The 25447-nt window shown below is 48.0% G+C and overlaps 1 protein-coding gene across 23 annotated transcripts in view; it reads left to right on the plus strand.

Annotated features, from left to right (window-relative positions):
• The window catches only part of DNM1 (dynamin 1), a 74936-nt gene that overhangs the window by 35270 nt on the left and 14219 nt on the right, over positions 1-25447 (plus strand). For 16 of the 23 annotated variants that reach the window (XR_009552105.1, XR_009552100.1, XR_009552102.1 and 13 more), the window contains exons 5-15: positions 668-766; positions 854-1014; positions 2905-3047; positions 3160-3295; positions 3465-3532; positions 4570-4708; positions 13008-13094; positions 20196-20266; positions 20425-20476; positions 20679-20690; positions 24333-24446. Coding sequence is in view for 16 of the 23 variants with exons in the window: in XM_060200247.1 (XP_060056230.1) it covers positions 668-766; positions 854-1014; positions 2905-3047; positions 3160-3295; positions 3465-3532; positions 4570-4708; positions 13008-13094; positions 20196-20266; positions 20425-20476; positions 20679-20690; positions 24333-24446 (1082 nt within the window). In the remaining 7 variants the exon portion in view is untranslated. Of the gene's footprint in view, positions 1-667; positions 767-853; positions 1015-2904; positions 3048-3159; positions 3296-3464; positions 3533-4569; positions 4709-6305; positions 6445-13007; positions 13095-20195; positions 20267-20424; positions 20477-20678; positions 20691-24332; positions 24447-25447 lie in introns of all 23 variants that reach the window. The other 7 variants (XM_060200248.1, XM_060200230.1, XM_060200232.1 and 4 more) reach the window with 3 other exon arrangements.

The following is a 25447-nucleotide window of genomic DNA, read 5'->3' on the forward strand; positions in this document are numbered from 1 at the left end:
CCTATAGGTAGCTATAGGCAAATTCAGGACTCTAAAGATAAGGTCCTGAATTAATTCCTCAGCACTGCATGTGTTCAAGTGATATTCTGGTTCTCTCTCTGTCTTTCTAAACATAAGTCTTTGAAAAAAGACCTGTTTTAAAAACTGTATTAATTTTTTTAAATAAAAAGGGCAAAGTAGTGACACACCTGACTAAGCACACAAGTTGCCATGTGTAAGGATCTGGGTTCAAGTCCCCAGTCTCCACCTGCAGGCGTAGGAACTTTATGAATGGTGAAGCAGTGCTGCAGGAGTCTCTTATTCTCTCACTCTCTTGTTTATTTATTTATTTATTTATTTATTTATGCTTATAGTGGGTTACAAGACTATATGAGAGAGAGAGAACCAGATAGATCTTCACTGACATATGCAATGCCAAAGACTGAACTCAGGGTCTTATGCTTGAGAGTCTAACACCTTACACCTTACCCACAGCACCACCTCCAGGGTGTAAAAATAAATCTTATAAAATTATTTTGGCACAATGGAGAATGAGTAGGGTATAGAACTGAGGCATGTGGAGAGCATGGGCAGAGTAGACAGGGAGCTGGGTAGAGCAGTGTGGGTGTCGTGGGAGTGCTTGGACTCCCCGGCGTGCTCCTAGACACAGCCCTTCTGCGGCACACAGGTCAGCGCACCATAGGGGTCATCACCAAGCTGGACCTGATGGATGAGGGCACAGATGCCCGCGATGTGCTGGAGAATAAGCTGCTCCCCCTGCGCAGAGGTAGGCAGGCACTCTCTGACCCATTCCACCAGCCCTCCCCTGCCCCCCACAAGGCTGGGCTTGCCCTGACTCTGCTCCTGTCCTCAGGATACATTGGGGTGGTGAACAGGAGCCAGAAAGACATCGATGGTAAAAAGGACATCACAGCTGCTTTGGCCGCCGAACGCAAGTTCTTCCTCTCGCATCCATCCTACCGCCACTTAGCTGACCGCATGGGCACGCCCTACCTGCAGAAAGTCCTCAACCAGGTATGGGGTTCCCGCCAGAATGAGGGCTGGGGAGAGCAGCATGAGAACACAGTCGCTTAAGAGTGTCTTCTGAGGGTAACCAGCAGAGGTTACCCTCTGCGAGTGAATAAAGAGAGACACAGAAAAAGCAAAGAAACTCAGCCACAGCCCCACAGCGATCTAGCCACAGAGCTCTGCTGGTTGAGACCTATTTGGGGCCTGGAAGAGGAGCCTGCAGCCCCTGAGGATGGAGAGGAGTTCAAGACCTTGTGTGGAGGGCTGAATTTGGGGTCAGGACTGGAGCATACTTGACTCCAGTACTTGACTGAAGGTAAGTTCTGTCTGAGATGGGGAAAAGATGATCTAGAAATAGAGAGGGATGATGGGGTTGGGGAGGGGGCAGGCCGTAGCAAACTGGGTTAAGCACACATAGTAGGAAGCGCAGGGATCCTAGTATGAGCCCCCGCCTCCCCACCTGCGGTGGAGTCGCTTCACAAGCAGTGAAGCAGGTCTGCAGGTGTCTGTCTTTCTGTCTCCCTCTCTGTCTCCCCATCCTCTCTCAGTTTCTCTCTGTCCTATTCAATAACTGGAATAAATGGTCACCAAGAGCAATAGATTAGTAGTGCCACCATGAACCCCAGCAATAACCCAGGAGGCAAAACAAAAGGATGATTTCAGCACCCCCCACCACCAATATTAACCCATCTGTAATGGGGCTTTTAGAACTATGTGTGTGAGAGAGAGAGAACACAATGGGAGGTAGCCAGCAGGAAAGTAGTGTGACTGAGGAATAGAATCGGGCTACCTGAAGGCTACAGACCTGGATCCAGGGTCACATATGCTACTCACCTGTGGAGACACCACCTCCAGCTCTGAGTTTCTATTTCTGCACTGGAAAGTGGTGAGACTGTTGAGGTGACCTTATTCCACAGGGTCACTGTGCAGCTTCAGGGAGCTGCTGTGTGAGGCTCTATTGAGAGTGAGCCTCACAGGCCTCCTTAAGGGAGATCTGACATACAGAGGGCACTAGAGGATGACTCTCTAGCCATCCCTGTTCCAGATTCATTTTGTCTGATCTTCACAGTGTTTGAAGTGAGCAGTTACAGTCAGGGGAGATGGCTTAATGGGTAGCTCACATGCTCTCCGTGCGTGAGATCCTGGATTCGACCTCTAGTACCATATGAGAATACCATGGACAGAAATGGCTGGAACTCATGGCTGGTGGAGCAGTGCTTTGATGTCTTTCCTACTCCCTCTCCTGGCTCATGAAAGTATAGGATAGGGTGGGTGAAATAGCTCACTTGGATAGTGTGCTGCTTTGCCATGTGTGTTACCCAGTTCAGGCCTAGTACCCACTGCACTGAAGAGGTAACAAGACCCTAGATTTATTCCCTGACTCTGCATAGGTCTTTTGTAAAGATTGAGGAGATAGTTTACCTGAGAGAGGGCATACGCTGTCTGTGAGGACCTGGGTCTGAGCCCTGGCACCATATAGGATACTGTGGGGGAGTTTCAAGGATGGTGGAGTGGTGTTGTGCTATCTCTCAACCCCCTCCCCTATCTCTCAAAGAAATAATGAGCAGTTAGGCTGGAGAGGCCACTCAGTTGTGGTATGGTCTGTGTACAAGGCCCTAGGTTCAACCCACAGTACTTCATTAAAAAGGTGGGGATTGAATTATTCATTCATGAATTCAGTTCATGTACCTCAGTGAACACCTACTGTGTGCCAGGACCTTCCCTGAGCAGCTGTCATTTTGCTGGGCATACAGTTGCCAGGGCCCCCATAGCTGTCTCTGTAGCCTCACTTCAGCATGTCCACAGGGGTCCCATGACACCCTCCTCCCTGCCTGACCTGAAGGACCTCACAGCTGATGAGTGTCATCTAAACCCCCGTCTCCCCCTCACTCCCAGCAACTGACCAACCACATCCGGGACACACTACCAGGGCTGCGGAATAAGCTACAGAGCCAGCTGCTGTCCATCGAGAAGGAAGTGGATGAGTACAAGAACTTCCGCCCTGATGACCCAGCACGCAAGACCAAGGCCCTGCTGCAGTGAGCTCCCCACCAGGGCCCAGCCCCCCACCCTTGATCTGCTCTGTACCCACTTCTCTGTGCTCTCCTGGGGCTGCTACTGCCCTCTCAGGTCGTCCCTCTCTCTCCTCAGGATGGTCCAGCAGTTTGCTGTGGATTTTGAGAAGCGCATTGAGGGCTCAGGGGATCAGATTGACACCTATGAATTGTCAGGGGGAGCCCGCATCAACCGGATCTTCCACGAGCGCTTCCCCTTTGAGCTGGTCAAGGTAAGACAGATGCTCCAGGGGCAGAAGGGCATGGGGCCATCCCCACCCAGCCACTCCCCCATCCCACTGACCTCCACTTGAGGCCCTGGACCCAGCCCTGTGAGCATGGGGGAACTTCTGGGAGAGCTCGGATAGGCCCTCACCAGCCATCTCTTGCTCTCCTATACAGATGGAGTTTGATGAGAAGGAGCTCCGAAGAGAGATCAGCTATGCCATCAAGAATATCCATGGCATTAGGCATGTATTGTGACCAGGGAGGGGATCGGAACCCTGGAAGGCCGAGGTCTAGGGTAGAGGCACAAGGAGTGATGAAAGGAACAATCCTTGGGGAAAATCAAGAGCCCTGGTCCCCAATCCCCTCAACCGTGACTTTCTGGCAATCAGCTCCACAGGCTCCAGAGGCAGGGGAGGGGGTGGGGGGGAGAGAGAGGGGGGTAGATGGGAGACCTGGACCACCTCTCCTTCCTCCCTGCTACCTGTTGCCCTCCTTCACTGTTCCTGTCAAGGTGGCCAAGGAAGAGCCCTCTGAGTATGGGTGTCCTGCCCATATTGGGGTGAGATAGACTCCCCCGAGTCCTACCCAGGTAGCTGTGCAAAGGTGCCCAAACCACTGGTTAGACCTGGGGCAGAGCATCTTAATAGCTAGTGATCTCTGTCCTTCTATGATGGCTAGGGCCTCTCAATCTTCCAGCCCCTTCCGGGTCCCCTGAGCCACTCCCCTTCTTCTGGCCTTGCTCCAAGCCTTTAGAACAGGAAGAGCAAATTGGGAAAGAGACTGCTCCTTAGAAACCCAGGTCTGTGCTCATCCCACAAGGAAAATGAAAGCACCTGCTATGTGCCACACAGTGAAGAAGACCAAAATGCCTCTGCTTTTGTGCAGGTTCAACTCCAAGATTTCACTTGGAATTTACAAAGAACTGCATCAACCCGAACAAGAGAAAGAGACAGGAAAAAAAATCCCTCTTCTACTCTTAGAATAAAATGCTCTGTTCTAGAATGTTCTGTATGAACAAAACCTATAGAAGAAACAGGTCATCTATACAGTAATTATAGGCAGAACTTGTCTGTCCCCCCGAAGAGTGTCAAGGGAAAGTCCTTCCTTAGAGCCCCTCCCACCCATGTGCAGATGAGGACACCAAAGCCCAGAAAGGTTTAGTGGATGGGCCCTCGGGGCAAAGCTTGGAGGGGTGGGGGTCTGGCCAGGGCCCTGGCCTGGCATCCCTGGCAGGAGCTGGTCTGTGACACTGTGCCCTTCTCCTGCTCCTGGCGTTCAGAACGGGGCTCTTTACCCCAGACATGGCCTTTGAGACCATTGTGAAAAAGCAGGTGAAGAAGATCCGAGAACCGTGTCTCAAGTGTGTGGACATGGTTATCTCAGAACTAATCAGCACCGTTAGACAGTGCACCAAGAAGGTAACCCGGCGGACTGGCCCGGCCCCCCCGCCTCTGCCCCTGTCCTGCACTGCTGCCAGGCTGCCACTGCTGCCAGGCTCCCTCCCTGCGCCCCCCACTGCCTCCTCGGTAGCATGTACAGACCTCAGCGGGGTGGGAAAGGCAGGCTGCCACAGACCAGGGATGGGGACTCTCAGAGGGGGCCTCACCCAGATCCCGTAGGGCCCAAGGGACTAGACACGTGTGATGGTGACTGTTCACTACAGAATCAACCCACCAAGAGTGCTTCAGGGAGGGGACCCATAACCTCCCTTCGATGTAGGGTCATCTGAGAGGGCTCCCAGGGAAACCTTGGCTATGGAGACAAGTGAGACAGGGGCCTTTTGGGAAGCTATTCTGGAGGGCCAGAGGAGTGCAGAGGACCCAGGTCTGACAGGTACCCCAACTCCCCACGCGCCTTTATCCACCCCTGTCTCACCCATCCTCACTCAGCACCTTCACACAGGGCCTTCCCCTTCCCTTCCATTCACATCCTGCCTTCAGGGACAGAGGCCTTTTCCAACTGCTGTGTCAGCTGAGCCTCATAGGACCTCCTAGGGAGGGAAGGGCAGGCCAGAGGGGAGGGAGATGACACCACTTCAAAACAGGAAAACTGAGGCTCAGGAGATTAAGGAACTGGCTGGATCTGGCTGGATTAGCCAGCAGGTGGCAGAGCTGTTACTTGAAGCCAAGTCTTTGGACTCCAAGTCCAGTGCTCGTTTGATTCCATTCCCCTGGTCCTTCCTTTCCTCTCCCCCCTCTTCCTTAGCTCCTCTCTATCACTATCTCCACTCTGTCTTTCCTCTTCTCTTTCTTTCTGTCTTTCCCAGCTGAATTCCTCCAGACCCCTTTTGAAAGGGGCAACAGATGCCCCGTGAGGAGAAAGGAAAGGACAGAAATAGCAAGGAGCTGGAGAGTGGTCAGAGAGCTACACTGCGACTCCAGGAGGCATCATCTGCACCATCCTCTGTGCAAATGGGGCCCCCTGGAGTTGTGTAGTGCACAGCCTGGGCCAATGGATGCAGCAACCCTGGTAGGGGAGGTAGGGAAGGATCCTGAGTTTAGGAATCAGGATAAAGTGAATGTCAGAGGTGTTGGGACCGAGATTTGCACAGAATGGGTGGGTGTGATCCCAATCTGGTTCTGCCGTTTAAGAGGACCCAAAGGCTGTGATCAAGGTGGCATTAGGAAAAGAGAGAAGGACAGCAGGCTCAGTGTAGCTGAGGAGTCGGGGTAGGGCAGGCCCTGGGGAGAGCTCTGAACTCAGTAAGCGTGCTGGTATGGAGTGGAGGCTCAGTCCATACCCACCCATACCCAGAGCTCTGGGGATGTTTGGCAGCACCGGGTGGCAGCAAGGAGGGCCGGGGCCCAAGCTCACATTGTCTTCTGTTCTTTCTCTTTCTCTGTGTTGGTGTCTTTCTCTCTACCCTCATGTCTGTGCCATCCTTCCACCCCTGACCCCCGCTTGGCTTTTACTTCTCCTCCACCTCCTCCTCCCCTGCCTCTTGTTCCCCACCCACCTACCTGCCCTGCCCTTGGCTGCCTCTCTTCTGTCCTCTCTCCTCCTTCCCGGGTGCAGGACGGGCCTCTTCACACCTGACCTCGCTTTTGAAGCCACAGTGAAAAAGCAGGTGCAGAAGCTCAAAGAGCCCAGTATCAAGTGTGTGGATATGGTAGTCAGTGAGCTCACGACCACCATCAGAAAGTGTAGCGAAAAGGTATGCCAGCCGCCCGGGCAGGCCTTGGCCAGCCCTTCCTCATGGCCACAGCCTCCCGCAGGCAGAACCATCTGCTGAGCAGGCCTGGCAACCTCTCAGCCACCCAGAGGCTCACAGTGGCCGGAGACTACTGCCCCTTAGGTTTCATGCCAGCCTAAAACCCTGGGCCTTAAAAGTTTGCACTCATGATGCCTTAAGCCCCCAACTCTGCCAGAAGACCTGGCTCCAATCCAGGGGTCTTCAGTGGCTCCTTTCCACCAGTTAAGAATGGCAGTGACAATGATGACAAGGAAAGGGTCGTTGTTTATTGAAGACCTACTGGGTGCCAAGCCCTGAGCTAAGCACCTGGTCTTTTTATCTGGTTTAATCCTCTCAACAACCCAAAGAAGCAGGCAATATTATCTCCATTTGATAGATGATAAAACCGAGTCTCAGAAGAAGTAGAGTGAAGCAGAATCAGATTTAGGGAGACACAAGGATGGCATCTGTGATTAGGGCCTTCTGGGGTGAGGGGGATCTATCCCAGTCCTCTCAAAACCAATTTTCCTAAAAGCATACTGTGTTGTTCACATGATAGTGTTCTGCACATGTCAGATAGGGGCAGTCTCCCTTGAGTCATCTGTGATCTTTTAGATGCCTTTTTCCTGTTTGTCGACTTTGAGACATTTTGAGAATTTTTAGCCAGATTGTCGGAAGTCATTCCTCTCAGTGGCTACATGCAAATCAATTGCCTAGGGGAAGCATTTCCAGAATTCACATGAATCTGGGAGAGAGCACAGTCTCACCTGAAAAATCTCCGTTATTGAATAGACTGGGGGAGCTACATATCTGCCTCAACTCCACGTTTCAAAGAAGTATCGTCGTGTGCATGACTCACACACAATTGGTTATGTGCTCCTCTCTCACAGCCCTGTCTAACGGGGGTGGATTAAGGAAATTAGCATCTGCGTTGTTTGTCCCAGTCGGAATAAGACGTGGGCTGGACTCTCCACTACACAGTCTTTGTCATGGCATCTAAATCCAGGTTCCACTGCACCATTCATGCTAAGCAGCATGATATTTTGTTAAACTTTTTAAACTACAGAGTTTATTTTAAGCTGCTTCAAATCTCCTTGTAGAAGGCAAGACATAGCTTTAGTTTCTTTGAAACTCTTTTTCAATTGTAAAGGCAATATGCTTACAATTAGAGAAAAAACTGGAAAATGCCAGAGAGCCACCACTGAAATTTCTGTGCATTCCTTTTTTTTTTTTTTAAGATGTATTTCTTTACAAATGGAGGTGGAGGTGGAACCAGAGCATCAGTCTGGCATATATAATGCTGAAGATTGAATTCTCATGCCTGAGAGTCTAGTGTTTTTCCACTGTCTCACTTCTCTGGCCACTGTATAGAGAATTCCATATATATGAAAGAGAGAGACTCACGTGGAATAGAAAAAAGAAGCCAGATCACCATTCTGGTGCATATGGTTTTAGGGATCCAACTGGGAACCTCAGACATGTAAGTCTGATATTTAAGGTTTAATATATATGTGCCAGAGTGTCATTTTTGGCATGTGATGCTGAGGCTTGAACCCAGGATATCATACTTGTAAGTCTAGCATGGTAGCCACTGTGCCATCTCCTGGGGTATGAATTTTATATTTTTCTCTTTTTTAAAAAATTTTATTTTATTTATTTATTCCCTTTTGTTGTCCTTGCTGTTTTATTGTTGTAGTTATTATTGTTATCATTGTTGGGTAGGACAGAGAGAAATGGAGAGGGGAGGGAGAAGACAGAGAGAGGGAGAGAAAGATAGACACCTGCTTCACCGCTTCACCTGCTTCACCTGCTTCACCTGCTTCACCTGCTTCACCGCTTGTGAAGCGACCCCCCTGCAGGTGGGGAGCCGGGCCTCGAACCAGGATCCTTATGCGGGTCTTTGTGCTTAGCGCCACCTGTGCTTAACCCGCTGCGCTACAGCCGGACTCCCATATTTTTCTCTTTTTTAATTCTCTTTAAACAGGACAGAGAGAAATTGAGATGAGGGGGAGATAGAGAGGGAGAGTGACAAGAGTGACACCTGCAGCCCTGCTCCACCCCTCATGAAGCTTCCCCCCTGCACATGGGGACCAGAGTCTTAAACCCAGGTCCTTGGGCATGGTGATATGTGCACTTAAGCAGATGTGCCACTGCCTGGCTCTTATATTTCTTTTTCTAGCATTATTTCCACAGGACAGATTCCTAGACAGCTGATTACTAGATAAAAACCATTTTAAATTGTGCAATGCTTTGCTCAATTGCATTCTTACAGGAAAGCAATAATTATTGTAAATGGTTAAATTTTGGAAACAGTCCAGATATCTATCCAAATAGGACATATAATGCAAGCAGTGAAAACTGTTAAAAGCACAAAGGCATAGCTATTTATATTCATATGTGCCATTTAAACATTTTAAAAAATATTTATTTATTCATTCCCTTTTGTTGCCCTTGTTTTATTGTTGTAGTTATTATTGTTATTATTGATGTCATCGTTGTTGGATAGGACTGAGAGAAATGGAGAGAGGAGGGAAAGACAGAGAGGGGGAGAGAAAGATAGACACCTACAGAACTGTTTCACCGCCTGTGAATCGCCACCCTGCAGGTGGGGAGCCGGGGGATCGAACCGGGATCCTTACGCCGGTCCTTGTGCTTTGCGCCATGTGCACTTAACCCACTGCACTACAATTTTTAAATAGTTCATTTTAATGAGAAAGATACAGAGAGAAATATGCAGAAATACCAGAGCCCTGCTTAGCTCTGGCTTGTGGTGATTGAGCCTGAGACCTCAGAGCCTTAGGCATGAAAGTCTTTTTGCAGAACTGTTATGCTGTCTCCCAGCCCCATGATATGTTGTTCTAAAAGACCAGGTAACAGAAGATAATTCATAGTATTTTTGAGGGATATATATTTACGAACAATGAAATTCTAATGTCATATTTACCTGTTAACCATTCGTCCACTTTACAAAGTTCAGTCATCTTAAATTTTCTTTCTCTCTTTTAAAAAAATATTTATTTATTTATTCCCTTTTGTTGCCCTTGTTCTTTTTATTGTTGTAGTTATTATTGTTGTTATTGATGTCATTGTTGTTGGATAGGACAGAGAGAAATGGAAAGAGGAGGGGAAGACAGAAAGGGGGAGAGAAAGACACCTGCAGACCTGCTTCACCACTTGTGAAGCAACTCCCCTCTCTTTCTTTTAATCTTAAATTTAAAAAAATCTATTTTCCCTTCATTGTTTCTTTTATTTCCCCCACTTTATTTTATTTTTAATAAGAGAGAGTTACAGAGAGAAAGCTAAAGAGAGAGAGATACCAGAGCACTGCTCAGCTCAGGCTTATGGTGGTGGTGGGAATAGAACCTGGGACCTCAGACTCAGGCACAAACATCTTTTGATTAATAGTAGCTTCCAAGATTTTTTTAAAAAATTATTTATTTATTTTCCCTTTTGTTGCCCTTGTTGTCTTTTTATTGTTGTTGTAGTTATTGTTGTTGTTGTTATTGATGTCATTGGATAAGACAGAGAGAAATGGAGAGAGGAGGGGAAGACAGAGAGAGGAAGAAAAAGATAGACACCTGCAGACCTGCTTCACCACCCGTGAAGCGACTCCCCTGCAGGTGGGGAGCCGGGGGCTCGAACCAGGATCCTTACGCCGGTCCCTGCGCTTTGCGCCACGTGCGCTTAACCCACTGCGCCACCGCCCGACTCCCAGCTTACAAGATTTTAAGGTTACATACAATGTATAGTTCCACACCACACCTACCCACCAAAGTTTTATATCTCTACCTTCCCACAATTATTTTTTTCTTTACATGATAAAATCCATCCATCTTTATATATATTTTTTCTTCTGTAAATGTTCTCAGCTTAGCCAGTCCCTCCTGCCAGAGGTTTGATAAATATTCAACTTGAATCATCCTGCTGGGATTAGAATTCCTTATCTGGGTGAAACCTGGAGTATAATCTTGAGCACAGGGTGTGCTCCTCATTCTCTTAGCCACCCCAGAGGGAAGGCACCATCACCACCCTGTTTCATATGGGGAAATGGAGGTTTTGGTGACTGAGACCTGAGAAAGGTTCAGTCACTTCTCTAAGGAGAGTTTTGAACCTGGGCTAGCTTTGGACATGTGCACTAACTGGTGTGCTCCTGGCTGACTTCCACACTCAGCCAAAGTCTGAGAGAGAAAAGTTCCATTTTGAAAAACTGGCTACAAGTCTTGGAAATGCTCAGAGGCTGCCAGAATGGAAAAAAGATGCTCAAAGGAAACAGAATTGCTCAAGGGGGCTGAAGTACCACGTGGAAAATGAGAGCATGTGACAGGCAGGCAGTGGGAGAACTGGTCATGCTCTTTGGCAAATCGCTCCTGCCCTCCCCACCTCCTTGTCCACCCTACAGCCCCACCCTGGGAGGGAGCACTTGGGACCACCTCAGGGGAGGAATTCTGGTGGCAGTGACTCAACCCCCAATCTCTGCTCCAACTTGGAGTGCTGTGAGGAGTGTGAGTCCCTCCTTAAGCTTCACAGGGTAGCAGGAGTCACTGCACCTACTCCCCAACCAATGTTTTGAAGCCCCTGGTCTCAGGCTGCCTCTCCCCCAGACCTCCTGCGCTTGGCCACAGCAGCCACACCCTTGGCACAGCCACAGGATGGAAGGGTCAGGGAGAGGGGTGTGGTGTCTCTCACGTCTGCCTCTCCTGGGCTGGCATCCAGGGCCCTGCTCTCTTCCCATCCTTCTGCCTCTGTCCTCTGCCCATCTCCTTGGCCTCCATCTTGCCCTCAGAATTGTGACCTGAGACTCAGGCACTCTGACTTCCAGCTCTCTTCCCACATGGGGCAGCCAGCTGAGGGGCCTGACCCGGCTATGGAAGTGGGTCTAGCTTTACTGACCTGGACTCCACATTGCTACTAAGGGAAGGAGGGTGGGTCAACAGAACTAAAGGGCCCTGTGGCAACTCAGTGTGTCCCACTCCCCCAGGAAGGTTCTAGTTCCTGAACCAGAGGGCAGTGGAGCAGGTGTCACTCCCTCTGGCAAGGAGGGCAAAACATCCACATCCTTCATTCATTCCCTCATTCTTCCCACATAGCCCCTTGGAGCACTGGTGGTGCACCTGGCCCTGCTTCTGCCTTCAGGGCAACCTGACCAAGTTTGTTGACCCAGGTTAGGAGCGAGAGCACAGGGAGGTCCCTCCCCAACAGGGATGAGGTGTGGAGAAAGCTATCTAGAGGAGGTGACATCTGACAGTCCTGGGGAACAATGAGTCAACCTTGGCTTTGTCCAGAACCAACTGGGCTGAGGGCAAAGTTCCCAGGCAGAGGGGAAAGGCTTTGGAGCATCTTCCACATTGGCCTCAGCTGATTAAAAACTGGAGGGACATGGGTACTGACAAGTTCCCACCCCAAAGGAGTAGGATGAGGGTTGGCCAGCTCAAATCCAGCAGACAAGACTGGGGTTGATAGTGTCAGAATGGGGCGTGCAAAGGGAGGCAAAACTGGGTGGACCCCACCAAGAGGGCCTGGAGCCCAGCCAGGCCCCCGCGGGGTACTGCTCATGCTGCTGGCACCCCCACTCCGCATGCCCCCCCCCACACCCTTGCATGTCCTTGCTGTGGCTCCTGCATGTCCTCTTGTATGACTGCCAGTCTTCCCCTGCCCTCTCCCCAGCTCTGACAAGGAGCATTGCCTGTCCCCAGCCTGACTCAGGAGGCCAACTGGCACCTTGGGCCCTGCCCTCCCCAGATTCTTCCTGGATAGAATGTTGACGATGTTCCTGGCCTGATTTCTTACCTAAAACTGTCCCTCTAAGCCTTTGAGAAGGCAAAGGTTGGGGCCAGGCAGTGGCACACATGGTTAAGCGCACATATATTATGCGCAAGGACTCAGGTTCAAGCCCCTGCTCCCCACCTATAGGGAGGACGCTTCACAAGTAGTGAAGCAGCTCCAGATGTCAATCTTTCTTCCTCGATGTCCCCCCCTCCCCTCTCAATTGTTCTCTGATATATCAAATAAGATGGGAAGAAAAAGTGGCCTCAGGAGTCGTGGATTCGTAGTGCTTGGCACCGAGCCCCAGTGATCATCCTGGAGGCAAAAAAAAAAAGGGGTTGGGGGCAAGGGTTAGCTCTGAGGGTGGGTGAAAGCTTTCAGAGTTCAGGTTCACCCAAACAAAGGCCTTAATCAAATATGTCTTCTGAGATGGCAGCCACCGAGATGGCAGTGAGGAGCAGCAGATTCCCAGGGCATTTCAGCCTGTAGGAACTGCTTTCCATAGCTTGCCCCAGTCCCAAGTTACCCAGGTAGGCCAGTAAAGAGGGCATGGAACCAGAAAGATGTTTGAATTGCCACTTGGAGCCCACATTCAAGGGGAAAGGCTAGCCATGGTTTGCTGCCGTCAGCTTTCTGGGACCCTAAGTCTCTTTTCCCCCTTCTCGGGCATTCTGTGTGTGCCTTCCTTCCATGTCCCTGGGTCCCTGGACTCTGGTGGGGTTTGGGTGCTCTCTGCCTATGCCCCCTGTGTACGTGGCTTTCTTGCCTCCCACCCTTCTCAGCTCCAGCAGTACCCACGGCTGCGGGAGGAGATGGAGCGCATTGTGACCACCCATATTCGAGAGCGTGAGGGCCGAACCAAGGAACAGGTGAGCCAGGCCTCTGCCATTACTTCTCACCCTTCCCATGAGCTCTTTTTTATTGTTTTAATATTTATTTATTCATTTTCTCTTTTGTTGCCCTTGTTGTTTTATTGCTGTTGTTATTGATGTTGTCTTTGTTGGATAGGACAGAGAGAAATGGAGAGAGATGGGGATGACAGAGAGGGGGAGAGAAAGACACTTGTAGACCTGCTTCACTGCTTGTGAAGCTACTCCCCTGCAGGTGGGAATCCGGAGGCTCGAACTGGGTTCCTTTCGCTTTATGCCACCTGTACTTAACCAGCTGCACTACTGCCCAACTCCCTCCCATGAGCTTTTTCCTCTGGTGCTCACTTTCTCTTGGTCTCATTCACCTCCACCTCTACTTCTCTCTCATTTTATTTATTCTTTTTAAAAATGTATTTGTTTCTTCCCTTTTGTTACCCTTGTTCTTTTATTGTTGTTGTAGTTATTATTGTTGTAATTATTGGTGTCATCGTTGTTAGGACAGAGAGAAATGGAGAGAGGAGAGGAAGATGGGGGCGGGGAATACCTGCAGACCTGCTTCACCACCTGTGAAGCGACTCCCTTGCAGGTGGGGAGCCGGCAGCTCGGACTGGGATCCTTACACCAGTCCTTGCTCTTTGTGCCATGTGCGCTTAACCTGCTGCGCTACCGCCCGACTCTCTCATTTTATTTATTCTTTCTCTCTCGTTTTTATTAAGAAAAATATATATGATTCTCAAAAGACTCATAATTTATTTTTTCTATGCAAAAACGTGTCATGGCTTTTCCCACACCCAATATGGGACCTGGGCAGTGAGTGATGCGTCTGGTTGAGTGCACATGTTACCAAGAACAAGGACTCAAGTTCAAACCACCAGTCCTCACCTACAGAAGGAAAGCTTCACAATCAAGTCTCTCTCTCTTTCTCTCTCCCCTTCTCTATTTCCTCCCTCCCTCTCAACTTCTCTCTCCTTCTACTAAGTAAAAAAAATTGGTTGCTGGGAGCAGTGGGTTCAGTTTATATTACAGCCCCAGTGATATCCCAGATTAGAAAAAATGTGTGTGTGTGGTCTTATGTACTGTGTAGCCAATTCTTTTTTTCTTTATCATCTTGGGGTTCTCACCACTTTGGGTAGATTTTTTCAGATCAAATAGAGAGGCAGAGAGAGAAGACCACAGCATTGAAGCTTCCTTCAGTGTGGAGTGGGGTCCCTACTGGAACCTGGGTCATGCCCATGCCAAAGCAGCGCACTAGCCCGATGAGCTATTTTTCTGGCCTTGTGTTGCCCATTCTTAAGATTGCTTTGCAATCATCACCACCATCCATATCCTGAACATTTTTTCCATTTTCCCAAAGTGAAACTGTCTCCTATGAAAACCCCCCTGTTTCTTCCTCACCATCCTATTTCTATGAATTTGACTACTCTTGTCATCTCACATACATGGAATCATGCTTATGTATCCTGTGTTTAGCTTATTTCATTGAGCATAATGTTCTAGAAAGTCATCCATCTTGTTACATGCATTTGGATTTTCTTCCTCTTTAAGGTTGAGTAATACTTCTTTAAAGAAGATTTATTGGGGGGCCAGGCGGTAGCACAGCGGGTTAAGCACACATGGCACAAAGCGCAAGGACCGGCTCAAGGATTCCGGTTTGAGCCCCTGGTTCCCCACCTGCTGGGGGTCGCTTCGCAGGCTGTGAGGCAAGTCTGCAGGTGTCTATCTTTCTCTCCACCTCTCTGTCTTCCCCTCCTCTTTCCATTTCTCTCTGTCCTATCCAACAACAATGACATCAATAACAACAGCAATGATAACAAGAATGATTATAAACAATAAGGGCAACAAAATGGGAAAAAAATGGTCTCTAGGAGCAGTGGATTTGTAGTGCAGGCACTGAGCCCTATCAATAATCCTGGAGGCAAAAAAAAAAAAAAAAAGATTTATTGGAGGCCAGGTGGTGGCGCACTTGGTACAATGCACAAGGACCCAGGTTCAAGCCCCTGGTCCTTACCTGCAGGGGGAAAGCTTTGCAAGTGGTGAAGCAGTATTTCAGGTGTCTCTCTGTCTCTCTCCCTCTTATCATCCCCTTCCCTCTAAATTTCTGGCTGTCTTTGTGAAATAAATAAGTAAATAAATAAATAAATAAATATGATTTTAAAAAATTATTCATTTTAATTGGTGAGAGAGAGAGACAGCAAGATCAGAACACTGCTCAGTTCTGGCCTATGGTGGCACTGGGAATTGAACTGAGGCCTTCTGAGCCTCAAGCATGTTATTTGGTGCTGTATCTTCCAAGCCCTGAATAACTCAATTAAATGTGGATACCACATTTTGTTTGTTCAGTTGAACTGCTTCCATATTTTGTCTATAGTTAGTAAAGCTTCTATAAATTTCAGTGTACAACAATCTCTTTTAAGCCTCTGCATTTAATTCTTTTTTTTAAATTATCTTTATTTATTTACTGGATAGAGACAACCAGAAATCAAGAGGGGGAAGTCGGGTGGTAGTGCAGCGGGTTAAGTACACGTGGCACGAAGCGCAAGGACCCGTGTAAGGATCCGGGTTTGAGCCCCCGGCTCCTCACCTGCAGGGAAGTAGCTTCACAGGCGGTGAAGCAGGTCTGCAGGTGTCTATCTTTCTCTCCCCCTCTCTGTCTTCCCCTCCTCTCTCCATTTCTCTCTGTCCTATCCAACTATAATGACATCAATAACAACAATAATAACTACAACAATAAAACAACAAGGGCAACAAAAGGGAAAATAAATATTAAAAAAAAATTAAAAAAAGAAATCAAGAGGGAAGGGGAGATAGAGAGGGAGAGAGAGAGACACCTGCAACACTGTTTCACCACTTGCAAAGCTTTCCCCCTGCAGGTGGGGACCAGGGGCTCGAACCTGGATCCTTGCACATTGCAATATGTGCCCTCAACTAGGTGCACCACCTCCTGGCTCCCCTCTGCTTTCAATTCTATATGATATAAAGACCCCAGAAAGAAACTGTTAGATCATACAGTGATTCTATGTCTAGTTTTTTTGAGGACTCCACACCCACACCTATATTTTCCATTTTCCATTCTTTTTAAATTTTTATTTATAAAATGGAAATTTTGATAAGACCATAGGTTAAGAGGGGCACAACTCCACACAGTTCCTACCACCAGAGCTCCATATCCAATCCCCTCCCTTGATAGCTTTCCTATTCTTTATCCCTCTGGGAGTATGGACCCAGGATCATTATGAGATGCAGAAGGTGGGAGGTCTGGCTTCTGTAATTGTTTCCCTGCTGAACATGGGTATTGACAGGTCGACCCATACTCCGAGCCTGTCTCTTTCTTTCCCTAGTGGAGTAGGGAACTTGGGAGGTGGGGCTCAGGACACATTGGTGGGGGCATCTGTTTGCAAGAATCCTACCTGGCCCAACAAGACAAACACAGACTTGAAGTGAAAGGATGGAAAACTATCATACAGGCTAATGGACCACAAAAAAAAAGCAGGAACAGCCATTCTCATTTCTGACACAACAGTTAAATAAAGTAATGAAAGATAGGGGAGGTCATTACATAATGATCCGAGGATCAGTCAATCAGGATTTAACAATTATTAACATCTATGCACCCAATAAGGGCCCGTCTAAATACATCAAACACTTACTGAAAGACCTACAGAAATACATCAGTAATAATACACAGTAATAATAGAAGACTTCAACAACCCACTCTCATACTTAGACAGATCAACTAAGCAGAGAATCAACAAAGAAACAAGAGAATTAACCGAAGAGATAGACAGACTAGACCTCCTGGACATTTTCAGAGCTCTTCACCCCAAGAAACTGGAGTACATGTTCTTTTCAAATCCACACAGCACGTCCTCAAGAATAGGCTACACGTTAGGCTGCAAAGACTGTCAACAAATCCATTTTCCATTCTTCCATCTACTTTGCAGCTTCCGACATTATTCTTCTAGTTCTCTCTCTTTGGGTCTCTTCTGTTTCTCTGGGTCATTTTACATTTCTTTTTTAAATATTTATTTATTTATTTATTTATTTATTTATTCCCTTTTGTTGTCCTTGTTGTTTTATTGTTGTTATTGATGCTGTCGTTGTTGGACAGGACAGAGAGAAATGGAGAGAGGAGGGGAAGACAGAGAAGGGGAAAAAAAAAAACACCGGCAGACCTGCTTCACTGCTTGTGAAGCGACTCACCTGCAGGTGGGGAGCCGGGGGCTGGAACCAGAATCCTTATGTTGGTCCTTGCGCTTTGTGCCACATGCACTTAACCTGCTGCGCTACCGCCTGACTCCCCATTTTACATTTCTAAAAGCCACCCCCTTTATGTAGTTATTTATCAAGTATTCATTTATTAGCTCAACCACAAGCATATTCACAAAGGGCTACTTCCGAGCTAGAGCAGGAGAGATGAGAGGCCCCCTCTGGCCCTCCTAAAGCTCACAGGCCGGTCCCCTTTTCCGTGTCCATCTCAGTCACCTGTCTGTGTGCACTTCGGGCTCCTAATTCCTAGCCTCTGTCCTCATAGCCCTCTTCTCCACCTTGGTGCTGTCCCTAATTACTTACATTTTCACTGTTGTGTTATAAAATCCTGATTGATCCCTTCTTAGTTACAGATGTGATTAAAAAAAACAACCATAAAACATGCAGCCAGGAGGAGTGAGGAAAGTACTAAGCAATGTTCCTGCATCTTTACTCCTTATCCTCAACATTCTCACAAAACAAACACTGATCACAGGTTACTGTGCCCCCTTCCATAATTTTGAAAGCAGACATGGACTCCAGAGTCCATCTTTATTCTAGAAAACTGTAGTCCTGCCATCTCTCCTTCACCTTTTTAAAAAATATATTTGGGGGGTGGGGCAGTAGTGCAGCAGGTTAAGCACACACGGCACAAAGCCCAAGGACCAGAGTAAGAATCCCGGTTCGAGCCCCCGACTTCCCACCTGCAGGGGGGTTGCTTCATGAGCAGTGAAGCAGGTCTGCAGGTATCTGTCTTTCTCTCCCCCTCTCTGTTTTCTCCTCCTCTCTCCATTTCTCTCTGTCCTATCCAACAACAATGATGTCAATAACAACAATAATAATAACCACAACAACAAAAGGGGAAAAAAATGGCCTCCAGGAGCAGTGGATTCATGGTGCAGGTGCTGAGCCCCAGCAATAACTCTGGAGGCAAAACAAATAAATAAATTATATATATATATATACATGGGGCCAGGTGGTAGTGCACTGGGTTAAGCGCACATGGCACAAAATGTAAGGATCCCAGTTTGAGCCCCCAGCTCCCTACCTGCAGGGGTTACTTCGCAAGCGGTGAAGTAGGTCTGCAGGTATCTTTATTTCCCCCCTGTCTCCTCCTCCTCTCAATTTATTTCTGTCCTATTCAATAAAATGGGAATATATATATATACACACACACTTTTGGATAGAGACAGAGAAAACGGAGAAAATGAGATAGAGAGGGAGAAAGAAAGAGAAACACCTTCAGCACTATTTACCACTTGTGAAGATCCCACCCCCAGCTGGGAACTTAAACTCAGGTCCTTGTAATGTATGTGCTCTATTTAGATGTGGCTTAACCTCACCCCTGTTTTCCTCCCTTTTCTCTAAAATTAGTTGTGGTATCTAATGTCTACTAAGTAGTTATTACCCCACCCCTAGGGGGCAGAAAGACTTCATATAAGAAGCCCGAGGCTCAGTGAAGATAGACCTAAGGTTCACAAAAGCCTACAGGACCTGGACTGCAACTCAGTAGTAGTCACTGCCATCGAAACCTAATCATCAATCTCATCACTCTCAGTCATTTCCAAAGGGGATCTTCTATACTAAAACCTAGACTTTGCTTCATTTTGAATAGCTGTTGGGTGCTTCATTGCTTAGAGTCTCCTATAATCTGCTTTACCTTCTTCCCAACTTTCTTCTGTTAGAAACTATACCGACTGTGCATGCACACACACACACACACACACACACACACACACACACCTGTGCTCACTTTGTGAGCTTATCTATAATACATAGTTCTAGAAGTGAGTGAGGCACTTCAATGTTAAATATTGCCAAACTGTCCTCCAAGAACGTAATGCTAATTGATACTTCCAACAACAGAATGGGATGGAGTCCTTCTTCCCACATTTGTGCCCACACTGATTATGACCAATATTTATTATTAATAGGGATTTGCTTGTATAAGTCCATGTTGGTTATATGTACTTCTTCCATGAATTACTCATGTTCTCTGTCTCTATTTGCATTTATTTTTGTTTTAATGCAGTACCTGAGAACAAACCTAATTTTTAAATTTTGAGAGAAAGGGAGTCGGGTGGTAGCACATGTGGGTTAAGCGCACATGGCGCAAAGCGTAAGGACCAGGATAAGGATCCCGGTTCAAGCCCCCGGCTCCCCACCTGCAGGGGAGTTGTTTCACAGGCGGTGAAGCAGGTCTGCAGGTGTCTTATCTTTCTCTTCTCCTCTCTGTCTGCCCCTCCTCTCTCCATTTCTCTCTGTCCTACCCAATGACGACATCAATAACTACAACAATAAAAAAACAAGGGCAACAAAAGGGAAAACAAATAAATATATAAAAAATGAATAAATAAAATTAAAAAAAAATTTTGAGAGAGACCAAAGCCCCACTCTGCCCTCTGTGAAACAGCACTCATTTTTAACCTGGAGAGTTTATGTGGTGGGACTAAAACCTGGGATTGCACATGGATGGATACACTTCACCTCCTGATTAGGCTTCCAACCCCCAGTTTGCTTTTTTTTCTTATTTGTTTTTTATTGTTATAAGGGAAAGAGCATAACTCCAACACTTACAATATCAGGGATTGAACTTGGGACCTCACACTTGAGAGTCCAATGCTTTATCCATTATACCACCTCTCAGACTGCAGATTTGCATTTTTTATCTTTCACTTATTGACTTGTGGGAACTCTTTGCGTATTATGGATCCTGTAATGTGTGAGTGGGTTTTGGAGTGAGGATTTATTGATCAAGGATTCCACGTGTGTTGCAAGTTGTTCCTCCCAGCCTTTCATGAATTGTAAAAGTCTGGCATCTCTTCCGCTTGCCTGCTGACTGGCGTGTCCTTGAAGGTTATGCTCCTCATAGATATTGAGCTGGCTTACATGAATACCAACCACGAGGACTTCATAGGCTTTGCCAAGTGAGTATTCCTGGTAGAAAAAAAGTGATGCTTCTGTGGGTATAGGGGGTAGTGGGTTTCCTGGTGTGCCCTCTGGCTCCAGCCCCCACTACCAGTGGCAGTGGAGCTGGGCCTCTTAAGTGGAGAGATTCTGGGACTTCTCCCTCTCTTTCCACTAGTGCTCAGCAGCGGAGCAACCAGATGAGCAAGAAGAAGACTTCAGGGAACCAGGTAAGTGAACCCCAGGGTCCAGTCCGAGGGATGGATGTTACTGGATGGATGCCAAGCTCTGAGAGTCTCTCCTCCAAGGGGAAGGGTTCCACCGGGGCCAGAAAATGTGTCAACTGCCAGCCACAGCCTCCCTTTCAGCCTCAGTAACCCTCTCTCCTCTTTCCCGATGCTTCTCGTGGTTGCTATGGTTACCTCTTTGCAGGATGAGATTCTGGTGAGTATCAGGACTGGGATTCTTGGCTTGTGTAGTGGGTGGGGGGAGAGGGAGGGCATCTGTACTGGGGATGTGCAGGGGGCTAGCGGGCACCCTTTAGCTTGGACCACTTACACACATGAGCACATAGGTGTCCACACATGCACTCAAACCCAAAGCACAGCCAAGCTGGACACAGTCCATCAACCTGGCCAGCAGTGAGCGTAAGCTGAGCCTGCATGTCAGTCAGAGATAAACCATGGGGGCATTGTGAATAAACATCCTTGACAGGGATTCAGTATTGAGTAGGGGCTCCTTAAATCTCTGTTGGATATGTGGATGGGTGGATGGATGATTATTATTATTGTCACAGAATCAGGGCCTTTCATATATATAGTTTCACCCTTTAGGCCACTTTTCATTCACAGAGAGAGAGATAGAGGGAGGGAGTTGAAGAGATACCACAGCACTGGGGTTTCTTCTGGTGCCACTTTGTGGAGAAAGGGTTCAAACCTGGGATATTCTCGTGGCAAAGCAGACTTCCAACTTGGTTAGCTATATCTCTGATCGAAGGAGTCAAGCTGGTTTTTTGTTTGTTTTGATTTGCTTTTGCTATTGTTGTTGTATGAGAGAGAGAAGGAGACGATAGGGAGAACCATCCCTCTGGCATATGAAATTCTGGGGATTGAACTCAGAACCTTGTGCTTAAGAAACCAATGTTTTATTCATGGTGCCATTTCCTGGGCCACAAGACAGCTGATGGCCATTCATACCAGAGAACTAAGTTAAGACATGAATTAAATACTGTGACCTGGATGTTGGGGCAGTGGATAAAGCATTGAACCCTCAAGCATGAGGTTCCAAGTTTTATCCATGGTATCAACTGCACCAGAGTGATGCTTTAAATTTTTGTCTCTCATTAATGAGTAAACTTTTTCTAAAAAAAAAGATATGAATGTAGCATTGAGATAAGCCCCTCCTCACCTCTTCTGTCTTTATCTTTCCGTTGAGGTATCACTTATCAGCAGTCCTCTCTCACCCTACTTATACACATGAGCCAGGGTCCTAAACTTTTCCAAAACCACAGTATAGTGCCTTTGTAATAATCTAGATATTGGTGTAATCATTGGCTTCACTCTGTGTTTCCTCCCAACCCCATGAAAAAGCAGGCCAATCTCTCTTATTTATAGGTATATCTTTAACTCCCATCCCAGTGCCTGGAACACAAGAGATGCTCAGTGCATGAAAAGAATTAATGAATGTTCTATTACCCTGATGCAAGGGGCCTGTAAGGAAAGACTTGGATAGCAAGGAAGAGAGGATAGCTGGAGAATGACAAAGACTAGAAGCCAGATCAGGAAAGGTTGACAACATCTGCTAGTCCAGTCTTGAGGTAGGATGCCAGAAGTTGAGCTTCGGACACTGACAAAAATGACGGGAGGGATAGAATGAGAGTTATGCACAAAAGCTTTCATGTCTGAGGCACCAAAGGTCCCAGATTCAACAGATTCAACCCCCAGCACCACCATAAACCATAACTGAGCAGTGCTCTGGTCTCAGTTTTTCTCTCTCTGTGTATCTTTCTCTCAGTATCTCTTTCCTAATTAAATAAATATTTCTCCATGTCTTTAAAAGTCAAATAAACAAAAGGAGTCCATTTAAAAATAATAAATTAAAACAGTAAAACTTCTGTATGTCCTTCTCTATTTCTTTTAGCAATGTCGTAAATAAACAGCAACAAAATGTTGAAGGAGTCCAGTTGGCCAGCATAGTTGAGAGAGGGGCACAGGATGTATGGCTCTGGGCCCTAATAACAGCTAAGGCAGCTCCTCCACAAGCTTGTCAGGGAAGCTGGAGAGGAGTAAAGAAACTCAGGAGGACTCTGACACTCAGAAGTAAGCCTGGAGGCTGAAAGATAGCTCACACTTCACAATGCTCAAGGTCCCAGGTTCAAGCCTCCCATACCACATGGGAATACCACGTGTAGCACCAAGGGGAAGCCCCGTTGTATCTCCTCCTCTCCTCAATCTGTGTGCGCTTCTCTTCCTCCCTACCCCTCACTTTTAAAGATTTATTTTCTTTATTACATATGAGAGAAATAGAAAGTCTCACACGAGACAGAGAGAAGCCAGAGTACCACTCCCATACATGTGATGACTCAACCAGGAACCTCAGGAAACCTCAGCCATGTAAACCCAGCACTCCACTAGCTGAGTCACCTCTCTAGCTGTCTCTGTCTCTTTTTGTCTGAAGTTGCTAAAACAAACAAATAAATAAGCAGAATATCCCCCTGGAGCAGTGGAATCCATACAGGAACAAGTCCTAGGGTCAAAACAACAACAAAGAAGTCAGCTTGCCCCCAGAGGACTGTCCTGCAATGCCCCAGGCTCTGTGGGGATTTTCTGGGCGCTCTGAGACCGAGGCCAGGGGAGGGAAAGGCACTCCTAAGCCCATCAGGGTCTGGAGAGTGAACCTGCAGAGACTGGTCTGTGGTGATGGCCCTGCACAGTCATAGGATAACTGCTCTGCCAATAGAAGCCTTTGCTGTTATTCTTCTGGGTTTCCCCCAGGGGGAGGACTGCACATCTCCCACCCAAACTCCACTCTTATTCCTCCACTCCTGTCCAGGACCTGGGGCCAAAAACCTCCAATCCTATTTTTTTTGCCCCCCTTCCCCATCCCCCCAATCCTATTTTCTTAGCTCTCATGTCTTTTTGTTATTGTTGTCACCACTCTGAGCTGACTTTTTCAGATAGAGGTAGAGGGGTAGAGGGGTTGAGGGAGGAAGGGAGGGAGGGAGAGAAAGAGAGAGAGAAAAATCACAGGATTGAAACTTCCTTCAAACTAAGAACTGATGGGGGGATGAACCTGATGTTGAACACGCAGCAAAGCAGCGCACTATCCAAGTAGACTATCTTGTTGGCCTACTTCCATGTCTCCATGCCATAAATATTTCCTGACCTTCCTTCCTATCTACCAGATACAAGGTACACAGGACCTGTAAGGCCCTGGGGTGTGCCAGTGTGGGCTAGAGAGAAAGTACCATAAGTAAGGCAACAGATTTTCTTGCTTGAGGCTCAGAGGTCCCAGGTTCAATCCCTGGCACCTCTTTAAGCCAGAATTGAGCAGTGCTTTAAAGAAAAAAAAAAAGATTATGATGGGGGTCCTGTCTTACACTGGAGGCTGGGAAAGGCCAAAAGGTGTGACTCCTGAGTTGATACCCAGAGGATGAGTTGAAATTTGCTAAGCAAACAGGAAAAGTACTTTATAGGCAGCACGTGCAAAGTTCCTGTGGTCACAGACAAGTCTTAGAAGAACTTGGATCTGAAGTTGAAAAGATGCTCAGTTGTATAGCTTAGTTTACCATCTAGGGTCAGCTTTTAGAGATGGGGATCTTGCCCTCCACCAAGGTCACCAGTCACCTGCTCTGATGGCTTTGACTGTCAGAGGGCTCTTTATCCTAAGCTGACCTTTGCCCTCATCTCTCCCACTCTGTCCACTTATGGTTCAAACCAGGACATATCTGGCCCCCACTCTCCTCAACCAGCCTGACCTCCAAAGGGGGAGGAAGGGGGGGCTTTTGAGCACCTCTCTTTGCCTGCCCCAGCCTCTACCGGGAACCCTGGCCCCTGCCCCCTGACCTCCACCTCCCTGTGCTTCCAGGTCATCCGAAAGGGCTGGTTGACCATCAACAACATTGGCATCATGAAAGGGGGCTCCAAGGAGTACTGGTTTGTGCTAACGGCTGAGAATCTGTCCTGGTACAAGGATGATGAGGTGAGTTAGGGGCCCGGGGCATCAAGAGGCCCTGATGGTGGTCAGAGTCAAGTTCATACCCCAATGGACTGGACCACCCCATCAAGGTGCCCTCCCCACTATCCCCCCGAAAAGAAAGAAAAAAACACCACCAAAGACTTGAGTAGAAAGAAGTAAGGTGCAAGGATCAGAGGCAGGCAAGCCTGGGCCCATCTGACTGGAAGGAGACAATCACTTAGCAGAACTGGGGAGCTTGGGGCTGAGCACCTCGACAGAGTGGACAGGGTGCTGGGGCCCCTCCCTGACCCCCCTCCCTTCCAGCCCCCTAGTCCCTTTCCTGTTTTCCTGCTCCAGGGCGTGCCGCCTCCTCCATGGGCCCCACAGACCCATGACACATACAAGTCCAGCTGCCAGACACCCTATTAACCCCTACACCCCAGTTTCCCAGACCCCTGATCTAAGGAAGATGGCCAGGGTGCCTTCAGACTGAGAGGTGGGGAGTGATGGGGCCCTGTGAGGGGAAGCCCCTACCCCCGCAGCCCACTGGAGCACACAGGATCCTGCTGCTACCCCTCTCCCCTGTTGCTGGTCTCCTTTAAGAATGAGTGTATTTGGCTTCCACATCTGGATTCCAGAGGTGACCAGAGAGAAAGGGGAGGACTGGGGGAGGGGGCCTTGTAGTAATGAACTCCAGCTGGCCAAGGAGTGGGGGAAGGGACCCTCTTCTTCCTCTGAGATCTGCTGGAGGCTAGGGCACCCTTACAGGGCAGCAACGCTTGGGGTGAGGGGCCCTGTGATTTTGATCTTCAAGTCCCCATCTTGATCTCTGCCCCCTCCAAGTCACCGGGGCAGAGCCCCCTCCTCCCCACCTTGGGCGGGGACCTCTGTTGTCACCGTCACCATCACCGTCACCGGCAGGGGCGCCAACCATCTGGACCTCATTACCCCAACCCTGGCCTCTCTTGAGCTTGGGGCCCCTGGAAGGGAAAGAGCATGAAGTGGAACGGCATGTTGACGGGGGT

This window comes from Erinaceus europaeus, chromosome 10 (genome assembly GCF_950295315.1).
Source record: "Erinaceus europaeus chromosome 10, mEriEur2.1, whole genome shotgun sequence".
Lineage (NCBI taxonomy): Eukaryota > Metazoa > Chordata > Mammalia > Eulipotyphla > Erinaceidae > Erinaceus > Erinaceus europaeus.